Source organism: Alligator mississippiensis, chromosome 4 (assembly GCF_030867095.1).
Source record: "Alligator mississippiensis isolate rAllMis1 chromosome 4, rAllMis1, whole genome shotgun sequence".
Taxonomy (NCBI): Eukaryota; Metazoa; Chordata; order Crocodylia; family Alligatoridae; genus Alligator; species Alligator mississippiensis.
In genome coordinates this window covers 108,956,239-108,972,626 of record NC_081827.1, presented here as the reverse complement: position 1 = coordinate 108,972,626, position 16,388 = coordinate 108,956,239, and the positions used below count along the sequence as shown (strand labels likewise).

The 16,388-nt window shown below is 42.3% G+C and overlaps 2 protein-coding genes across 7 annotated transcripts in view; one reads left to right on the top strand and one right to left on the bottom strand.

Annotated features, from left to right (window-relative positions):
* The window catches only part of TRIM24 (tripartite motif containing 24), a 110,352-nt gene extending 102,398 nt beyond the window's left edge, over positions 1-7,954 (top strand). For 2 of the 5 annotated variants that reach the window (XM_059726457.1, XM_014606554.3), the window contains 2 exons: positions 4,906-5,055; positions 7,188-7,954. In XM_059726457.1, the coding sequence (XP_059582440.1) occupies positions 4,906-5,055; positions 7,188-7,397 (360 nt within the window). In that variant the 3' untranslated portion in view covers positions 7,398-7,954. The other 3 variants (XM_059726459.1, XM_059726458.1, XR_009461754.1) reach the window with 3 other exon arrangements.
* Positions 7,955-12,887: 4,933 nt separating this feature from the next.
* SVOPL (SVOP like) overlaps positions 12,888-16,388 on the bottom strand; it is a 38,211-nt gene continuing 34,710 nt past the window's right edge. For both annotated transcript variants that reach the window (XM_006264693.3, XM_019489230.2), the window contains 2 exons: positions 15,142-15,255; positions 12,888-13,234 (listed from right to left, as the gene is read on the bottom strand). In XM_006264693.3, the coding sequence (XP_006264755.2) occupies positions 13,223-13,234; positions 15,142-15,255 (126 nt within the window). In that variant the 3' untranslated portion in view covers positions 12,888-13,222. The remainder of the gene's footprint in view (positions 13,235-15,141; positions 15,256-16,388) is intronic.

Sequence of the window (16,388 nt, the reverse complement as noted above, 5' to 3'; positions counted from 1 at the left end):
CCCTTTCTTAAAGATGAGAACTGTATTTGCCCTTTTCCAGTCATCTGGGATCTCACCCAAGCTCCAGGAATCCTCAAGGAGGATAGCCAATGGCTCTATAATTACCTCAGCCAGTTTCTTCAGTACCCCAAGGTGCATCCCATCCAGCCCTGCCAACGTGAAAGCACTGAGCTTCTCTAAGTAATTCCTAACCTGTTCTTCTACTACTTCAGCCTGTTTGTCTCCTTTCATATCTTTGCTGCCAACTGCCCTTGTCATCTGATAGCCATCCTATTCGTGAAGACCACAGTAAAAAAGGCATTAAATACTCCGCCTTCCCTGCATCATCCATAACTAGATTGCCTTCTGCATTGTGTAAGGGGATTATAGTTTCTTTGGCCACTGCCTTATTTTTCATATACTAGTAGAATCTCTCTTTATTACTTTTATGTCCCTTGCCAGTTGTCTTGGCCTTTGTAATTTCCCCCCTGAACCCCTGTGTGATACACTCATATTCATCTCTAGTAGTGTGGCCAGTTTTCCACTTTTTGTAGGATTCCTTTTTGAGTTTTCACCTCAGTGAAGAGATTGCTGTCTAGCCACGTTGGTCTTCTGCTACACTTCCCATTCTTCTGAACTCCTTTATCCCTCAGACTTGCTTCCCAGGGAATCCTGCCCACCAGCTTGCTAAAGTCTGCCTTTTTGAAGTCCAGTGTCTTTATTCTGCTGATCTCTTCCCTTCCTCCCATCTAGGATCTCGAACTTCATTCCATGGTCACTGCCACCCAAGTTGCTTTCCACCTTTTCTTTCTCAACTAATTCCTTTGTTTGTGAGCAGCAAATCAAGAAGAGCGTTTCCCTTTGTCGGCCTTTCTACCGTTCAAAACAAAGCTATCTCCAACACATTCCCAAGAATTTTCTGCACAGCTTGTGCACTGCTGTGTTTCCCTCCAAGCAGATGACCCAATAATTAAAGTCCTCCACAAGAACCAGATCCTGCAGTTTGGAAGCTGTTATCAATTGCCTTTTCCTTCTTCTTGCTACAGGTTTGGTGACCTGTAGCAAACACTCCCGTAACATCGCTTTTGCTGCTCTCCCCTCTGAGCTTTACCTAGAGGCTTTTAGTAGACCTACTTTCCACCCTGTACTACTGCACCTCAGAACACATGTTGTTATCCTATATATATGAAGGCAACATATATCTCCTTTTTTCCTCTCTCTGTTCTTCCTGGACAAGCTGTCCCCATCCATGACTGTCCTCCAGTTATGTGAACTAATCCCACCACGTCTCTGTAATGCCAATTGCATCACAATTCTGGGATTTGTATATCTTCTCCCTGAGAACATTGCTAAGGCTTCCATTGTTGCTTCCACTGCCTGAGTTTTTTTATCCAGGTGCCCTGGTCCTTAACTTGCCTCTGGGCTTTTGTCTCCATCCCCAGTGAACCTTGTTTTAAAGCCCACCTCACCAGGTTAGCAAGCCTGTATACAAAATCATTCTTCCCTCTCTCTGTCAGGGGGACCTGTCTCTTCCCAGCAGCCCATCTTGTTGAAATGTCACACCCTGTGGTCAAAGCCCTGATGGCAACACCAGCTATGTAGCCATGTGTTGATCTCCAAGATGTTTCTGTTCTTAGCTGGAGCTGTACCTTTGACTGGAAGGATCTGTGAGAACACACCTGGCTGGCTTTTATTCTCCATCTTAACTGACTAGATATCCCATTTACAGCTGAGCCATCTGGGTGTAGCCTTTAGGATGAGCCCAGAGCAGGACTTGAATGAGCCCAGAGCAAGACTTGAATTCATGCCTCTGGAGCTATAGTGAGAGGCCTAAACCTCTCTGTCACCATGCCCTGACAGGATATGATTGCTCCCTAAATGTTTTATGGGACCTGAACACCAGGAAAGGGAAATAACTGTTTAATCTAAATCTTGTGTTGGTCCAAGAACAAATCTTACGTCATGTATAAATGTTAAGCTGGAAATCAGAAGGAAGTTCCAACTTTGAGAGCAGAGAGGTTTTCAAACAGTTTTCCAGTAGGAGTTGTGAGAATAAAATGTGAAATTAGTTTTAACTGAAGCTTATATAACATGGTTGCTTGCACTAGTAGGGGCTGGACTTGGTGACATTGGGAGGTCTGCTGCTGTCTTTTGTTCTTATACAAAAATTGAAATTCTGTGGTCAGTAAATCCCAGTAGAGATTTAATGTGAAACTAAAATAGTAATTCACAGCAAATTAACAAACTTCTTGTACAGGACTATAAAATAAAGGACAATTAGAGCTAGGAAGAATTCAGGTGTCTCAATCCAGAACAGTAATCCTGAAGATCCCTGCTCAGCTGCCACCTAAACTTAGAAACTCTTAAACTTCATAGGTGTCTCACTTTGACTGTAAAGTGAGTTCTGCTCTGCACATGCCCAGAAGCCCTTCCAGGTAGAAAAAATGTATGTGTAGTAATATCATATGGGTGTGTCCTTTTCTCCCTCTTTCATCAGCATGAAACATTATTAAAAACTTTATAAGTCTAGATCACTGAGCTAAAGAGTTAGAGATTGGGTATATGAGAGAGATGAAATGATAAAGGAAATGTCATGTAAAGTGTATATATAGAATGCATATGCTTATTACTGGGCTTGAGCAGCTTTTCTTAAAATGTGGTTTTATCTACAAAAGAGACTTGTTAATGACATGGGATTTCATGTCTCATTTCCTCTTTACATACTAATTTGTCACTAAAAAGTTATGGGTTTTTTTCCTAATAGTAGCCCTGCAAATTCAACCTGGGATTTTAAAACCACATAAATATATTTCACCAAATCCCATCCTTTGTGACACATGCATATGCTTTCCCATTAGTGAGCTTGCAACAATTTGATTAATTGGTCTTGTGAATGGAATTTTGCAAATGCACAGATTCACAGAAGTTTAGGCCTGGAAGGGACTTCATGAGATCATCGGGTCCAGCCCCTGGGCTTTGGGCAGGAAAGACTCTCTGGTTGACCCATCTAACTAATCTGTCTAGATCCTTCTGGATCGTCAGCCTACCCTGATGCGTGGCCACACTTCCCCACAGCTTAGTGTCATCAACGAACTTTGCCACTTAATGTTAATTCATGTACTAAATCAATTCTTGAATTTTACTTTCTTCAGCACTTCAGGCTTAAAGTTAAGTTTGTTTGTTTGGATTTTTTTTACCGTATCTTTTCAGTAGTTCATATTGCTGTGTTGAGTATGAATTTGCATTATGGAAGTATGTGTGCGCCAGGGGCATATATAGTTTCATAGTTGGTAGGGTCAGAAGGGGCCTGAGCAGATCATCAAGTCCGACCCCCCTCCATGGCAGGAAAGAGTACTGGGGTCAAACGACCCTGGCAAGGTGTTCATCCAACCCCCTTTTAAAGACCTCCAGGGTAGGAGCCAGCACCACTTTTCTTAGAAGTTGGTTCCGGATCCTAGCCGCCCTGCCTGTGAAGTGGCACCTCCTGATATCTAGCCTGAATCTACCCTCTGCCACCTTGTGGCCTTTATTTCTAGTCACTCCTGGTAGTGCTCAGGGGAACAGGGACTCCCCAGTTCCTGCTGGTCCCCTCTGACTAGTTTGTAAATGGCCACTAGATCCCCCCTCAGCCTTCTCTTGTGGAGGCTGAACAGGTTCAGGTCCCTTAGCCTCTCCTTGTAGGGCCTGCCCTGCTGACCCCTGATCATGAGGGTGGCCCTCCTCTGGACCCTCTCCATGTTGTCCACATCCCTCCTGAAATGCAGCGCCCAGAACTGGACGCAGTACTCCAACTGCGCCTGACCAGTGCCACATAGAGGAGGAAGATCACCTCCTTGGACCTGCTTGAGATGCATCTTTGGATGCATGACAAGGTGCGGTTGGCCTTCCTGACGCATCCCCACGCTGTCGGCCCATGTTCATTTTGGCATCAATAATGACTCCAAGATCCTTTTCTGCCTCTGCACTGACAAGAAGGGAGTTCCCCAGCCTGTAGGTATGCTGCTGGTTCTTCCTCCCCAGGTGGAGTACCCTGCACTTGTCAGTGTTGAAACGCATCCTATTCTCATCCACCCACCTGTCCAGGTCTGATTGCAGCCTATTCTTCCCTTCTAGCGTGCCCACTTCTCCCCACATCTTAGTGTCATCTGCAAATTTGAACAGGGTGCTTTTTACCCCCTTGTCCAAGTCACTGATGAAGATGTTGAATGTTGCGGGCATGAGGACCGAGCCCTGGGGAACCCCACTGCCCACATCCCTCCAGGTCGAATAAGACCTGTTCACCATCAGTCTCTGGGTGCGTCCCTCGAGCTAATTAGTGGCCCATCTGACTGTGTAGGCATCAATGTCAGAGTCTCCTAGTTTTTTAATGAGAATGGGGTGAGAGACAGTGTCAAAGGCCTTCCTAAAATCCAGAAGAACTGTCTACCATGACACCTGCATCCAAGGATTTTGTGACCTGATTATAGAAGGCCACCAGGTTGGTCTGACAGAACCTGCCTCTAATGAACCCATGTTGGTTGCCCCTAAGCATAATCTCCCATGCTGGCCCCTCACGGACATGCGCCAGGATAATACTCTCAAAAAGCTTACCCAGGACCAAGGTATAGCTGCAATAGAAAGCTGCATAGGCAAGCCAGGATGTTTTAGCCGTTCGTTGCAACGTCAGCTGTTCATGTGCAAGAAACTGTAGAAAGCAACTACATCCTGTAGCTAAGGTGATAGTTTTAAAAAGTAAAAATGCATTTGAGTTGGTAAAGCAAACCATTATGACAGAGCCAAACTCTGAAGTACTAATATAACATTTTTACATCTTCAGACTTTTTCAGCAGCAAACTAAAGAGGTTTTTTTTTCCTGAAGGTGACCATTAAAAATAGTGAACTGCTTACATGCACACAATTGTTCATCATGCTAACATTTTTCTGTAGGTACCTGATTACTACAAAATAATCAAGAAGCCAATGGACCTGTCAACTATCAAAAACAGATTGCAAGTAAACCATTCATTCTACTCAAAGCCAGAGGATGTTGTGACTGATTTCAGACTGATTTTCCAAAACTGTGCTGAATTTAATGAGGTCAGAAAAATAAAAACCTTTCTATTTTTTTTACAAGTTTAAGTGTTTCTAGGGAAAAAAAAGAGCTTGTGCAGGTAGAATTTCATGATGCACCTGACATAAGAACTTAATCTTTGGTGAATGCAGTCAAAACTGTGTTGGTGTTGGATAAGTAAGCAGGGTAGGCAATGCCACTGAAGCAGGGAAGGAGATTTTTATAGCAAATAGTGGGTGCATCTGCACTTGCATTAAGGCACTTTTTCTAATGCACATTAAATTTAGTACCTCCAATGTGTGAGGTACTAAAGAAATGTGCATGGTTTTTAAGTGACACTTAATGGTAGCCTATTTTACTGTGTGCTACTGTAATTGCGTGGTTTTTTACATGATACTTTAATGTGCAGTAAAATAGACTACTGTGCATTAAAGTGCACATGTAGACGCACTCAGTGTGATTTAATCCTTACTGCTCCAAAGCAGAAGCAGAATTTTTATGTCCTCTGTACTTTCCCATTCCTAGATGGGCTGCCTTCTCACCCCCCCCCCCCCCCCCCCCCCCCCCGCAGGAATAGGTTTTTCTAATGCCCTTCCTCCTTCCTCTAACCTTTCTATGAATGATGAACTTCTTATTCACCACCTCAACTTATCCTGTTCCTTAGCCAGCCTTTTAAGTTTTGTATTTCCTGTGCTGCAAACTTTCCAGCTACTTCTAGCTTTTCTTAGCTTTAGTTGTTCTTTATATGAAGTGGGTGATATAGCAATGGGGAAGGGACACAGATGCCAGGTGAGCTAGCAAAGGAAGGGTAATGCTAGCAGGAACAAAGGTTTGAGCATAACTGGTGTCAGCCTGGGTCACAACAAATTGCCTGCTGTACCCTCCAGTTACACCTAGAAATTTGACCCCCATTGGTGGTGTAAAACACTCAAAGGCAGGGCTCTCTGACTTGTGGCATATGTTCCTCAAGTGGCAAGGGCATCTGCTATATGTAAACACAAGCCACAGACAGCCAGGCTCGAGAGCCTCAGGGTTCATGGAGCTGAGGAAGGGCTGGGCAGGACCCAGCTGCAGGAATAGGTGTCACCACCAAGAGCCAAATTAACCCTTCCCTGGCCCTACAGCCACCACTGAATTAAAGATTTTGGCTTCTCACCCATTCACTATATAAAATTGCAGCAGTTGCAGGGCCATAAAAGAGTTAATCTGACTTGGTGGTAATACCTCCTTTTACAACTTTATTCTTCCCTTCCTCCCTCCCCATCCCAGCTCTGATTTACCTAGCTTGGAGGCTCAAGCCCCCTGCCTCCATTCCAGTTCTCCAGGCACAAACTATTATCAGGTATGGCTCTGGGAGGCAGGGATCAGGTAGAAGCCTGTAATTTTTGACATGCCTGCCGAAAAGTTTAACCACCACTCCCTTAAGGCTTCCTAATGTTTCAAATATAACCATCATCCATTTGGAAAAGGGTATGGACAAGTGTATTAAGCTACAGTGCTTTAAAACGAGGTGGGGACTTGCCATACATTGCTGACACAAGGACTGTTCCTATACACATACTGTGGTATGTGAAAGCTTAACTTGTAGTTTTTGCCTTACTTCATCAAAGTTTTAACTTTCACACCCTGCAGGGTAAACCGCTGACGTACAGACTTACCATAGAACAACAGAGGTGTGAGAAGTTTTTACTTCCTTTTAACTCATTGTAATTTGCCCATTTGTTAATATCCAAAATGTTACTGTGTTCATATTCTGCTTTAAAAAAGTCTAATGGGTAGATAAATAGTTTATCAATGTAAGCCTCTGCTCCAAAAGTTTTGATCCAACCCTTTTTTGAGGGGGCTAACTATAACATCTCTGTATATGCTATTTCACTAGAGACCTTAGAGCCTAAGGTCTTGTCTGCTCTTGAGTGTTCGATTCAGTGGCAATACTGTAAATTAAAAAGTGTTTTTTCCAGTGTTGGCACTGCTCAAAATGTTCCCTCCATCATTGTTCTGCAGAATTCTGTGATGATTATTTGCTACCTTACCTCCTAAAGATGGATGTCTTCCATTTATACTTGTTTTACTGAATTTGCAAATGCATTGGAATTCTTTGGGTACTTACGTGTATAACCTTTGTATGATACACTGATATTGTTAATTCACCCAACAGCCTGATTCAGAAGTAGCAGATGCTGGCATGAAACTTGAAGTGTACTTTGAAGAGCTTCTAAATAACATTTATCCTGAGAAGAAATTCCCTGTACAACCTCACTCCCGGGTTGAGAATGAAAATTCAGAACTTGCTGATGACTCGGACGATGATTTTGTACAGCCCCGGAAAAAACGTCTCAAAGTAGAAGACCGCCAGTTCCTTAAATGAATCGCATGTACTGTTACGAAGCTTTTTTTAAACTAAAAAGTATTTATCTGTCAATTGTCAAGAAGGAAAATCATGACCATTTTGACCTGTAGGTTTGTGATGTTTACTAGACTTTTTTTCTCCGCCCTTCAAACACACAAATCTACTGGAAATTGAGGCATGTGGAGAGACTTTTCTGTGAAGTTCAGTACTTACATCCCACTTTTGGAATACCACTAAAAGAGCAACCTGAGGTGACAGTTGCTCAACTCTGCTTAAGGGAAGAAAAAAAGATTTTGTACAGAATTAAACTGTAAAATGTTACATGAGTTCATCATGTGGCTTTCTCACGTTTTGAGAAAATGTGATATCACCAGACATTAATTCTACCAAAGGCATGTGGCTGGCCATAATTTGAGTTTTGTACTGTATTTAACCCCAAGCCATGAAAGCAGATGATGTAATATTGTTGTCCTAGGATACCTGACTGGTACAATGGAAGTGTAGTTGCCCCCAAAGAAATTACTGGTGATAATTTGAAACGTGGGGAGTGTATTAAAATATATTAAAAAAAAAAAGGGAATTTGTTTGGATTTTTTTTATAGAGAAAGGAAGGTTCTTCCTCTTGCATCAGGAGTTTGATTTCTCCTGATCTGGTGGTGAATAAAAGCAGCCAACTGCCTCTGAAGTGTTTGCTAAACAATAAGAAATAGATTCCGTGTACATGCATTAGTGGAAGTAACAACCAGTTTGCAAGAAAAGTGTGATTATTTTTACCTGTGGTTATTGTTCTTTGATTTTTGTTTAGGGTGAAAGTATCCTCTTTGCCTAAAATCTTTCAATACTTTATTGACAGTTGAAAAAATTGAATTTTTTTCAGAATGTAGAATTGCTGTACCATTCCTTTCACAGAGCAGGTAGTGGGGTGAGTCATCACTAGGTTGATCTGAAACCTTGCAAGTTGGAAAGCATGAAACACTGTTCAGTATTCCTGCTGTCTTTTTGCCTCTGCTGGCCCTCACTAGAGTTCTGGCTTAGTGTTTTTAAGAAAAGAGATATCACCCCTTGCTGTGCTCCTACCCTTCTCAAGCAATTACTGTTTTAGTCCCAGCTACTCAACTTCAGTACCTGCTTCATCTACCAGCATGCATGACAACTGAACTTCAGAAAATGTGGGCATATTCTCCTTGCAGTAGGGGGTTTGCTCCACTGGTAGAACATGTGATGGCAATATGAACTAATGAGCAACTGCCAAGAACACCTGCAGAAGCACAGACTTGCTTGACTGTGTGGCACTTGATGGGCTACTAGGAAGGTTGGAGGTTTGTCTGTTACTCTCTGGCAGAGCTCTTTGAAGAAGGAAATTCAGTGAGAAACAATGGAGGTGAGTGCTACAAAAAAGCAAAAGTTGTTGTTGTTGTTAGATGAGGTGCAACCAGATCCTTTTTACTTCTAGATTGCCACCGTAAACTTCCACTACAAAACAGCCTGTTGTTTTAGATGCTACAACAACAGCAGTATTCAAATTTCACTCTGCTCTTGAAATTCATTTTAGATTTGGCTGAGCTATAAACTTGAAAATCACTGGTCTCTTCCTGTTCCCTGCTTCTTTGGGAAAATGTTGGTAACCTGAGGGAGCAACTGCATCAGCACCCTACCTTTCCAAGAGGCAGTGGAGAACCACCAGAGCAGCAGCAGTTAACATAGCAGGGCTGAAAAAGCCATGTGGGTGGGTGTGTGTATAACAATATGATACACCATACAATAGCTCCTAGTGCCTGAATAGGAAACATTGCAACAACTTTTTACTAGAAGGGTGAAACAAAAACCTAACATTTGCAGTTGGGGGTAGATTTAGCTTTGTGTTCATCAGGTGATGTTCTGGTTTTACCATTGGTATGCCTATAAGGGTCTGAGGTGCAGATTTTAGTGTACAAACCTCTGATCATTTGGTCAAGGGGACTGCAAGATGCAGCACTGACATAAATTTTGCTAGGATTGTTTCAAAGGCAAGTGAGGCTCATCCCAAGCTACAGAGCTGAAAAGAGCTGTGTTACAAGCACAGAAGGCAAAGGCTGCATTAGGGAATTGGGAACAGACATTGTTACCTTGTAATAGTCATACTGTACTGAACCTGCCTGGGAGGGTGGCCTGGATTCCAGTCTCTACTCCAAAGATGGTAGCGGTAAACTTCAAACTAGGGTGTCCCCCATCCCACCAACATGTTCTAAAAATGGGAATGTCCATTTTCACTCTCATCTTCTTTTCCTTTCCTGCCTTTCCTGTGATGTCCTTTCTAATAGGCCTGTTTTGAGAACACTTCTAAAATTGGACCTCAGAGGCAGGACACTGCCTGGTGTGAGAGTGCTGTTAGGACTTATGTTTTTTTAGCAGTAAGGAGTCTGCATGTCCATCAGTTGCTCCTAGGTTTCTTTAGGTGGACAAAAGGGTTGAAAATCCTAGTGTCAGCAAAGTCTCTGTGGGTGTAGGCTGTCAAAGAAGGCTAGGGAGTTGAGAAGGTTCAGGCTCACTCCATGCATTAGGCTCTCAGAAATAAGATAGGTGGAAGTGAGGTGAGAATAGCCAAACCTGGTTCTTAAGACAGGCCAATAAGACTCATGCTGTGTACATGTCATCATAGGCCTGTGATGGTAAGAATAGGTACAATCAATCCAACACAGACACACAACTCAGGGTTGCTGAGGGATTGCAAAAGGCAATTTGTCATGTTACAGACACAACAGTTAATGCAACTCTGCATGCTCCAGTTAAAGCACCGTGAAGTGGTTTGAGAAGACGCATACTAAACCTATGCAACGAAATGCAAAAACCTTCCCAGTTAAGATGATAGCTCCCACTAATATACATATAAGAACTACTAGAACTGTTTTATATAGAAGAACTAGAAATGATGCAAAAGGCAACAAGGATGATCAAAGGTATGGAGGGGCCTTTCATGTGAGGAGAGACTAATGGGCTAGGACTTGGCTTAAAAAAGAGACACTGGAGGTAGGGGACATAATAGAGATTTACAAAATATTTAATGATGCAAAGAAAGTAAATAGGGAGTGTTTAGAGTCTCTCTCAATACAAAGACTAGGGGACATAAACCTACTACTCAATAGTTTCATTTTTAAACTAAGAAAACAATTCTTTTTTGCACTTGTAGAACTCACTGCCGCAAGAAGTTGTGGAGGCTAGTAGTAGCTTAACCCAGTTCAAATGGGGATTGGACCACTTCTTGGAGGAAAGGTCCATCAGTCAGTATTGAATATGGTAGATAACAGTGCAGTCTCTGCAACAACTTCCTAAACCTCTGAAATGTTGGAAGCTGCCTTGGGAGAAGAGCTGGGAGTGGAAAATTCTGCACATGCCTATTCATCCTCTCTATGAGCATCTACTCTGCGTGAGACAAGGTATTGGGCTTGATGGACCTATGGTCTGACTCGGTAAATAGCGGTTCTTATGTATACAACCATAACTCCACCCTATTCGATGTTGGTACCTTTCTGTCAAACAAACCTGATGGTGTCCCATTAGAGCCTCCCATTAGCCTTCTACCGACCTGCATTGTGCTCTATGCAGCATTATGGCTGGAAGAAGTACATGTTGCCACACCTCTACAGTTTGTAATCTTTGTGTACCACTGGGAGATATCAACTGTTAGATAACTATCCTGTTAGAAGAACCAGAAACTATTCTAAAATGTTTGAATGTCACTGAGGGTTGATTTGGGGGACTTGTTTGTTTGTACTCTGTTACTTAATAGTAGCTTCTCATGCAAGCCCAAGCCAGAAATGTGCAAAGCTATGAAGACCTGACTTCTCCTGTTGGCCTCATCTAGAAAACATCTGTTGCTTATAGCCTCTCTTGATGCTGCCAAGCAAGCCCTAGGATCACTATTGTGCAGACCTCTGTGGGTTTTGAACAGGGTCATGACGTTTTAGTTTCATTTCTTTTGATTAGCAGCCTTGGAGTTTCATTTTGACTTCCCTTGAAACCTCAAAGCAAACTTCAGCTGAACCCAACATGTTTGATCTGCTTTTCAAAAATACGTTTTTTAAGTGTCACATGGTTTGTACAAAAACCAAGTACAGATATGTCCAGCTTGGATTGAAACTCAGTGCTGCATCTGCATGTTCTGTGTCACCTGATTTCAATATTAAATTCTTTCTGATTAAGGCAGAGGCATAATTTTACATTAAGAAATTATAAAAACAATTACTTAAAAGCACGCCACCTACTACTCAAGTAGGCAATGCAGGTTGTATTCAAGAATCGCTTCCTTTTGCAGTCAGTTTCCCATGTAGCTATTTGTTCTTTTCCATTACCCTCTAAAGCAGTAAAGTTATCAGTAGAGCTGACTAAAGTGAAAACAAATAGCATTTTTATAGAAGAGAAAGTCACCCAAATTAGCACAACTTTTACCCTTTCTCCCCTGGCTGAGTCTTTTTATGAGAAGAAACTTGTATAATTTGATTCTTTCAAAACATAAAGTGGAATTTTTCTATTTGGTTGGCTGACTGCATTTACTGCAAGGTGGGACTGTGTTATCCAGGAAGGCGGCCGTGCGGGCTGCCCGATAGCCCAGCAGGCCAGCCAGCCACCTGGCTCTCCAATTTATGAAGCAGGAGAGCTTAGACAGTAATCTTGCAAGTAGCCTGTGTTACTCATTAGCATGGAAGCTGGCTACTTCAGTGAGCCTGGCTGCTCCTGAGAACCCTGCCTGCTCCCTGGCTTGGCCAACTTCCCTGGCCTGCCCAATAACTTGGAGAGTTTGGAAAGCATTCTTCCATATCAGCCTGCCTCTTAGACTTCCAAGAAACTAGGCAGCCTGGAAGCATTGGCAGCCTATGCTCTGTGGCATTCCCTTTAGCAGGCTTCTGGGAAGCTATACCTTTGCACCAATCCAGCAGGCCTGCTGCCAAACAGTTTACAAGCCTAGGTAGTTTCAGTTTCGCAGCAACCAGCCTGGCATGGGATTAGGGAGCAAAGCCTATACCAGCAGCTTGTCCAGCATGCTACTAATGAGCTGATCGGGTGAGTTGGTAGGAAAACAAATTTCAAGAGAAGTGATGATTGCCCAAAGAAAGAATGGTGCCACCAGAAAATTTCTAACCAGCTGTAGTTCTGAAATAGTAATAGTCATCCCAAAGTACTTTAGAAATCCCTGAAAACCCTAATCCTGAGAGACAAGGATCTTTGGGTAAATGTGATCCTGAGAGCACATTGGGACAGCTTGAACTTCCCCTAGTTATACTTAAGTCCCATTAATGTTTAGGGAAAGACTGTTATACATGATGGGTACGTACCTCCCAGTATAGCTGCATTTTCATGGCAACACCCATTCTATACACCTGAAGGCAAACACCCACTCCATGTGTGCCATTAACTATGTGCAGATACCCAAGGACAAAATCTACCCTAGCCCTGGATCTACTGAAGTCAGTAGAGTTGCACAGAGTGTAAATTGCAACAGAATTTAGCTTCACACTCTCAGATGTTTCTAGAACTCATTTATTTTAGTGGCTATCATCCACCAGCCTTTTTGTGGCGTGGCGCTAACTGTGTACATAAAGAGACTTCCTCTTGCTGGGGCTGGAGTGGGGGATGGAAAGAGATCGTTTATTTATTGAATCACAGGAACAATACAAATGGCAATTTTTCCAAATATGTGCTGTAGAAAATGTAGATTGTGTGCTCTTCATCTGCATTTATTTATACCTCCTATTTCCAGAAATGGCATCAAAAAGCAATCAACATAAAATATAGCTCAGATGAAATTCAGGAAATATTCCAAATGCTCCTTTATCTTTGCCACTAGAGCTAAGCCAGGGTATCTGCATTCATTTATTTTGCTAAAAAATGGAAACAAATACAAAAGGATAAATCAGAGTCAAAGTGAGACTATTTAAGAATTGAAGATTGTGAGTAATGATACAGGGAACAATAGGGAATCTAAACAGGTATGTGCATTTATATGTATGTTTCCAAAAAACCTTGCCTTGAATCTGCAATCCCACTAGAACATTATGAGATCTGCAGTCTTTATCCTGCCAAGACTGGAATTTGGCATAAAGAGTGGATATTTTCAGGATATTTTCTTTCAAGTATTATTGGCCTGGATTCCAAAATTACTTTTGAAACATGGCTGTCTGCAGAGTTTCAGTAATATTTTCATTCAAAGTAGAAAATGATATCAGCATTGAAGGCACTATTTAGACAGACACCTGAATACCTGATCAGGCTTAACTGTGCTCATTCTGTTCAAGCATATAGATATTCCTTAGCTACATAGCTGGACTTTATATAGCACAAATCACACTAATAATAGTGGTTCTCAATCTTTTTAGCCTCAATGCATCCCTTGGAAGATGCCAGCTCTTAGACTTTGCTCGTTGTTTTTTTTTACTATGGAAATAGCAATAGGATAAATCCACTGTTGCAAGGATCTTGCAAAGACCACAACAGATCAGAATGTTTCTGACGCTACGAATTCTTCTTTGAAAGATGTGTTTATCTTGTGAATCATGTGTAGGCATTTGCCTCAGCATCCTGGTTGAGGATCATGGACAGGAGACAAGGCCCTGATTCAGCAACATCCTTGAGTAACTTTATGTGCAGGAGTAATTTCATTAAGGTCAGTGAGATATCACATGCAAAAAAAAAAGTAACTCATGTAAATATTAGCATCATCCCTGCCCAAGCTAAGGTCTGTGGCCACATTCCTACTAACATACCAGTGTGCTGGGCATACTTAGCTCATTAAGATTAATGAGAAGAACTGAGTTTGTGTGCATAAATGACAACAAAATCAGGGCCATGGGTCTTACTTGCAATAAGGATGATGCCCTCAAAAATTTCAGCTCTGATTTTAGCTTACAGAAGTGCATCCAGTCTCAGGAAAGAAATGGCTTAGCACATTAAATAATCATTTAAACTCCCATTCACCTAGGTCACTGTTAGACAAGCCAGTTACAGATGACTCAAAGCATTCCTCTTACCTGTACAGCAATTTAATGAAGTGTTTCTTGACACTTATCACAGTATCAACCCTTTCAGGGCTTAAGTGGTCTGCTGGCCCTTTGCACTTAAGGGTTGAATTGCACCCGCAGGGGGAGATAAGGGTGTTTTGTTAAAAGATATTTGACTTACTGTGTAAAAGATGGTATATACAAAACAGATTTAAGTCGTAGTTTAAAATTGAAGGCCAGATTTGTAAAAGCAGAGGGCTGCCTGAAGTAGAGAGAAAATTAATGGCATTTTCAAAAGCAGCCTATTGGATTTAGGTACCTAGGACCAGATTTTTAAAGATGCGTAGACACTTCACTCCCTTCAGAATAGATAGAAGGTCGGTGCTTACATACCTTTAAAAATCAGGCCCCCAAGACCTCTTGGAAGGAATGGGAATGAGGAGCATATCTTGCTTAGTCTGTTTTGTACTAAGCTCCAATCTGTACCTTTAGGCTCCTAAGTAAATAAAAATCTGACCGAACATCCACTGTTGTAACACGTGAATGACTCACACCCAATGACTGTCGTAGCCCTGATCCAAATAAATCAAACAAGCAAGCAAATCCTGTCCTGATTTTAACTACAATGATAAAAATTCTTATGTAGTTAAGTGTAGCCCCAGTTTAGAGATGCTTATTTTGGCAGGTGTGTGACTCATGTGCCTTTGGTGCTAAGTTAACTGCATAACAGCTTAGGGGGTCACAAAAGAGTTAATTTGCTATGCCTGGAGTAGTAATGAACTAGTACAAACCTGAAGTGCCCTTCCTTTGGTCTCTATGGGCAGAGTGAAGGCAGAGATGGCACACACAATGCACACTCCTGAGAAAAGACACAGGGCCCCAAGGAAAGATGCGCTCATGAGAACCTACAAACACATAATTCAAGCACCAGTTAATGCTGCCATGCAACATACTCATGCTATGGTTTGTTCAGAATTAAGAAACATGACTTGGGTGGAAGATTTCAAGCAACTAAAGGACTTGATGACGGCCAGACAATCTGTCCAGTGACTAACCACATCAAAAGAGTCACAAGTATGAACAAGTACGTATATTCTATACAACACTGTATACAGATCTACATATGGCAGTTGCTTTGTTTCTAGTCCTGGGCCCACATCCTTCTTTGTGGAAAGGTGCCTTAGTGTTACTTAAAGATTTAAATGTAAACCTGTAAGAGGGACAGCACTGGAAAGGAGGATGTCCTGAGTTCTAACTCCACCTTGTCATGACTGTCTAGCCATTCTACTTCTTCCAGAGTGCAGAAGGTGTATGTATCTTAGCAGGACTGCTGACCTAAACAGATAGATGCCTACATAAGGATCCTCTTCCATCATACATTGTTGCCCAGGTGGTCTCCTTGGGGAGGGCAGTGGGGGTATGTGGACCTGCAAGTCCCCAGAGACTCCTTTTACGTCCCCTGACTGGAGAGGATGCAGCTGCAGTGATTCTGCAGTCATTCCAGACTGGGGGAAGGAGAAGAGGGAGTGATAGGGACTGTGTCTGTCCAATGGCTGAAACACTATTATGTTCTAAATGTTTCCAAGTCTGTTTACACTATCAATCTGTCTGCACCATCCATGGAGCACAGAGGGGACTGCTACCCTCACAGGGAGGGAGTCATAGGCTCCTGCTCCTAAGACTTCCTGCCTTGTGACTCTTTGATGCCAAATACATCAGGTACACCCTGGTACCTCTGAAGGAATGCCACTATGAGCCATATGTTTTACATGAATTACATGTTGCTGCTGGGGGCAGGCTGTACTGCTGGCCAAGTGATAAAGGCCTGGAAAAGGCTGAGTACTGTATATGTGTGGGCTTTCTTTTGAAAGGAAAGCAGAGGCTTGAGGTTTGCTACTACTAATTGAGCAGGTAGCTATTTCTTTTTTAAGACACATGCATACATTTCTCCCTGTTAAGACTTCTGGGTCTCCTCTGTCTTGGCAGAGGTGCGAACTTGGAAGTCTCTTCCTCCTCTATTCTTGCTGAATAAAATTTT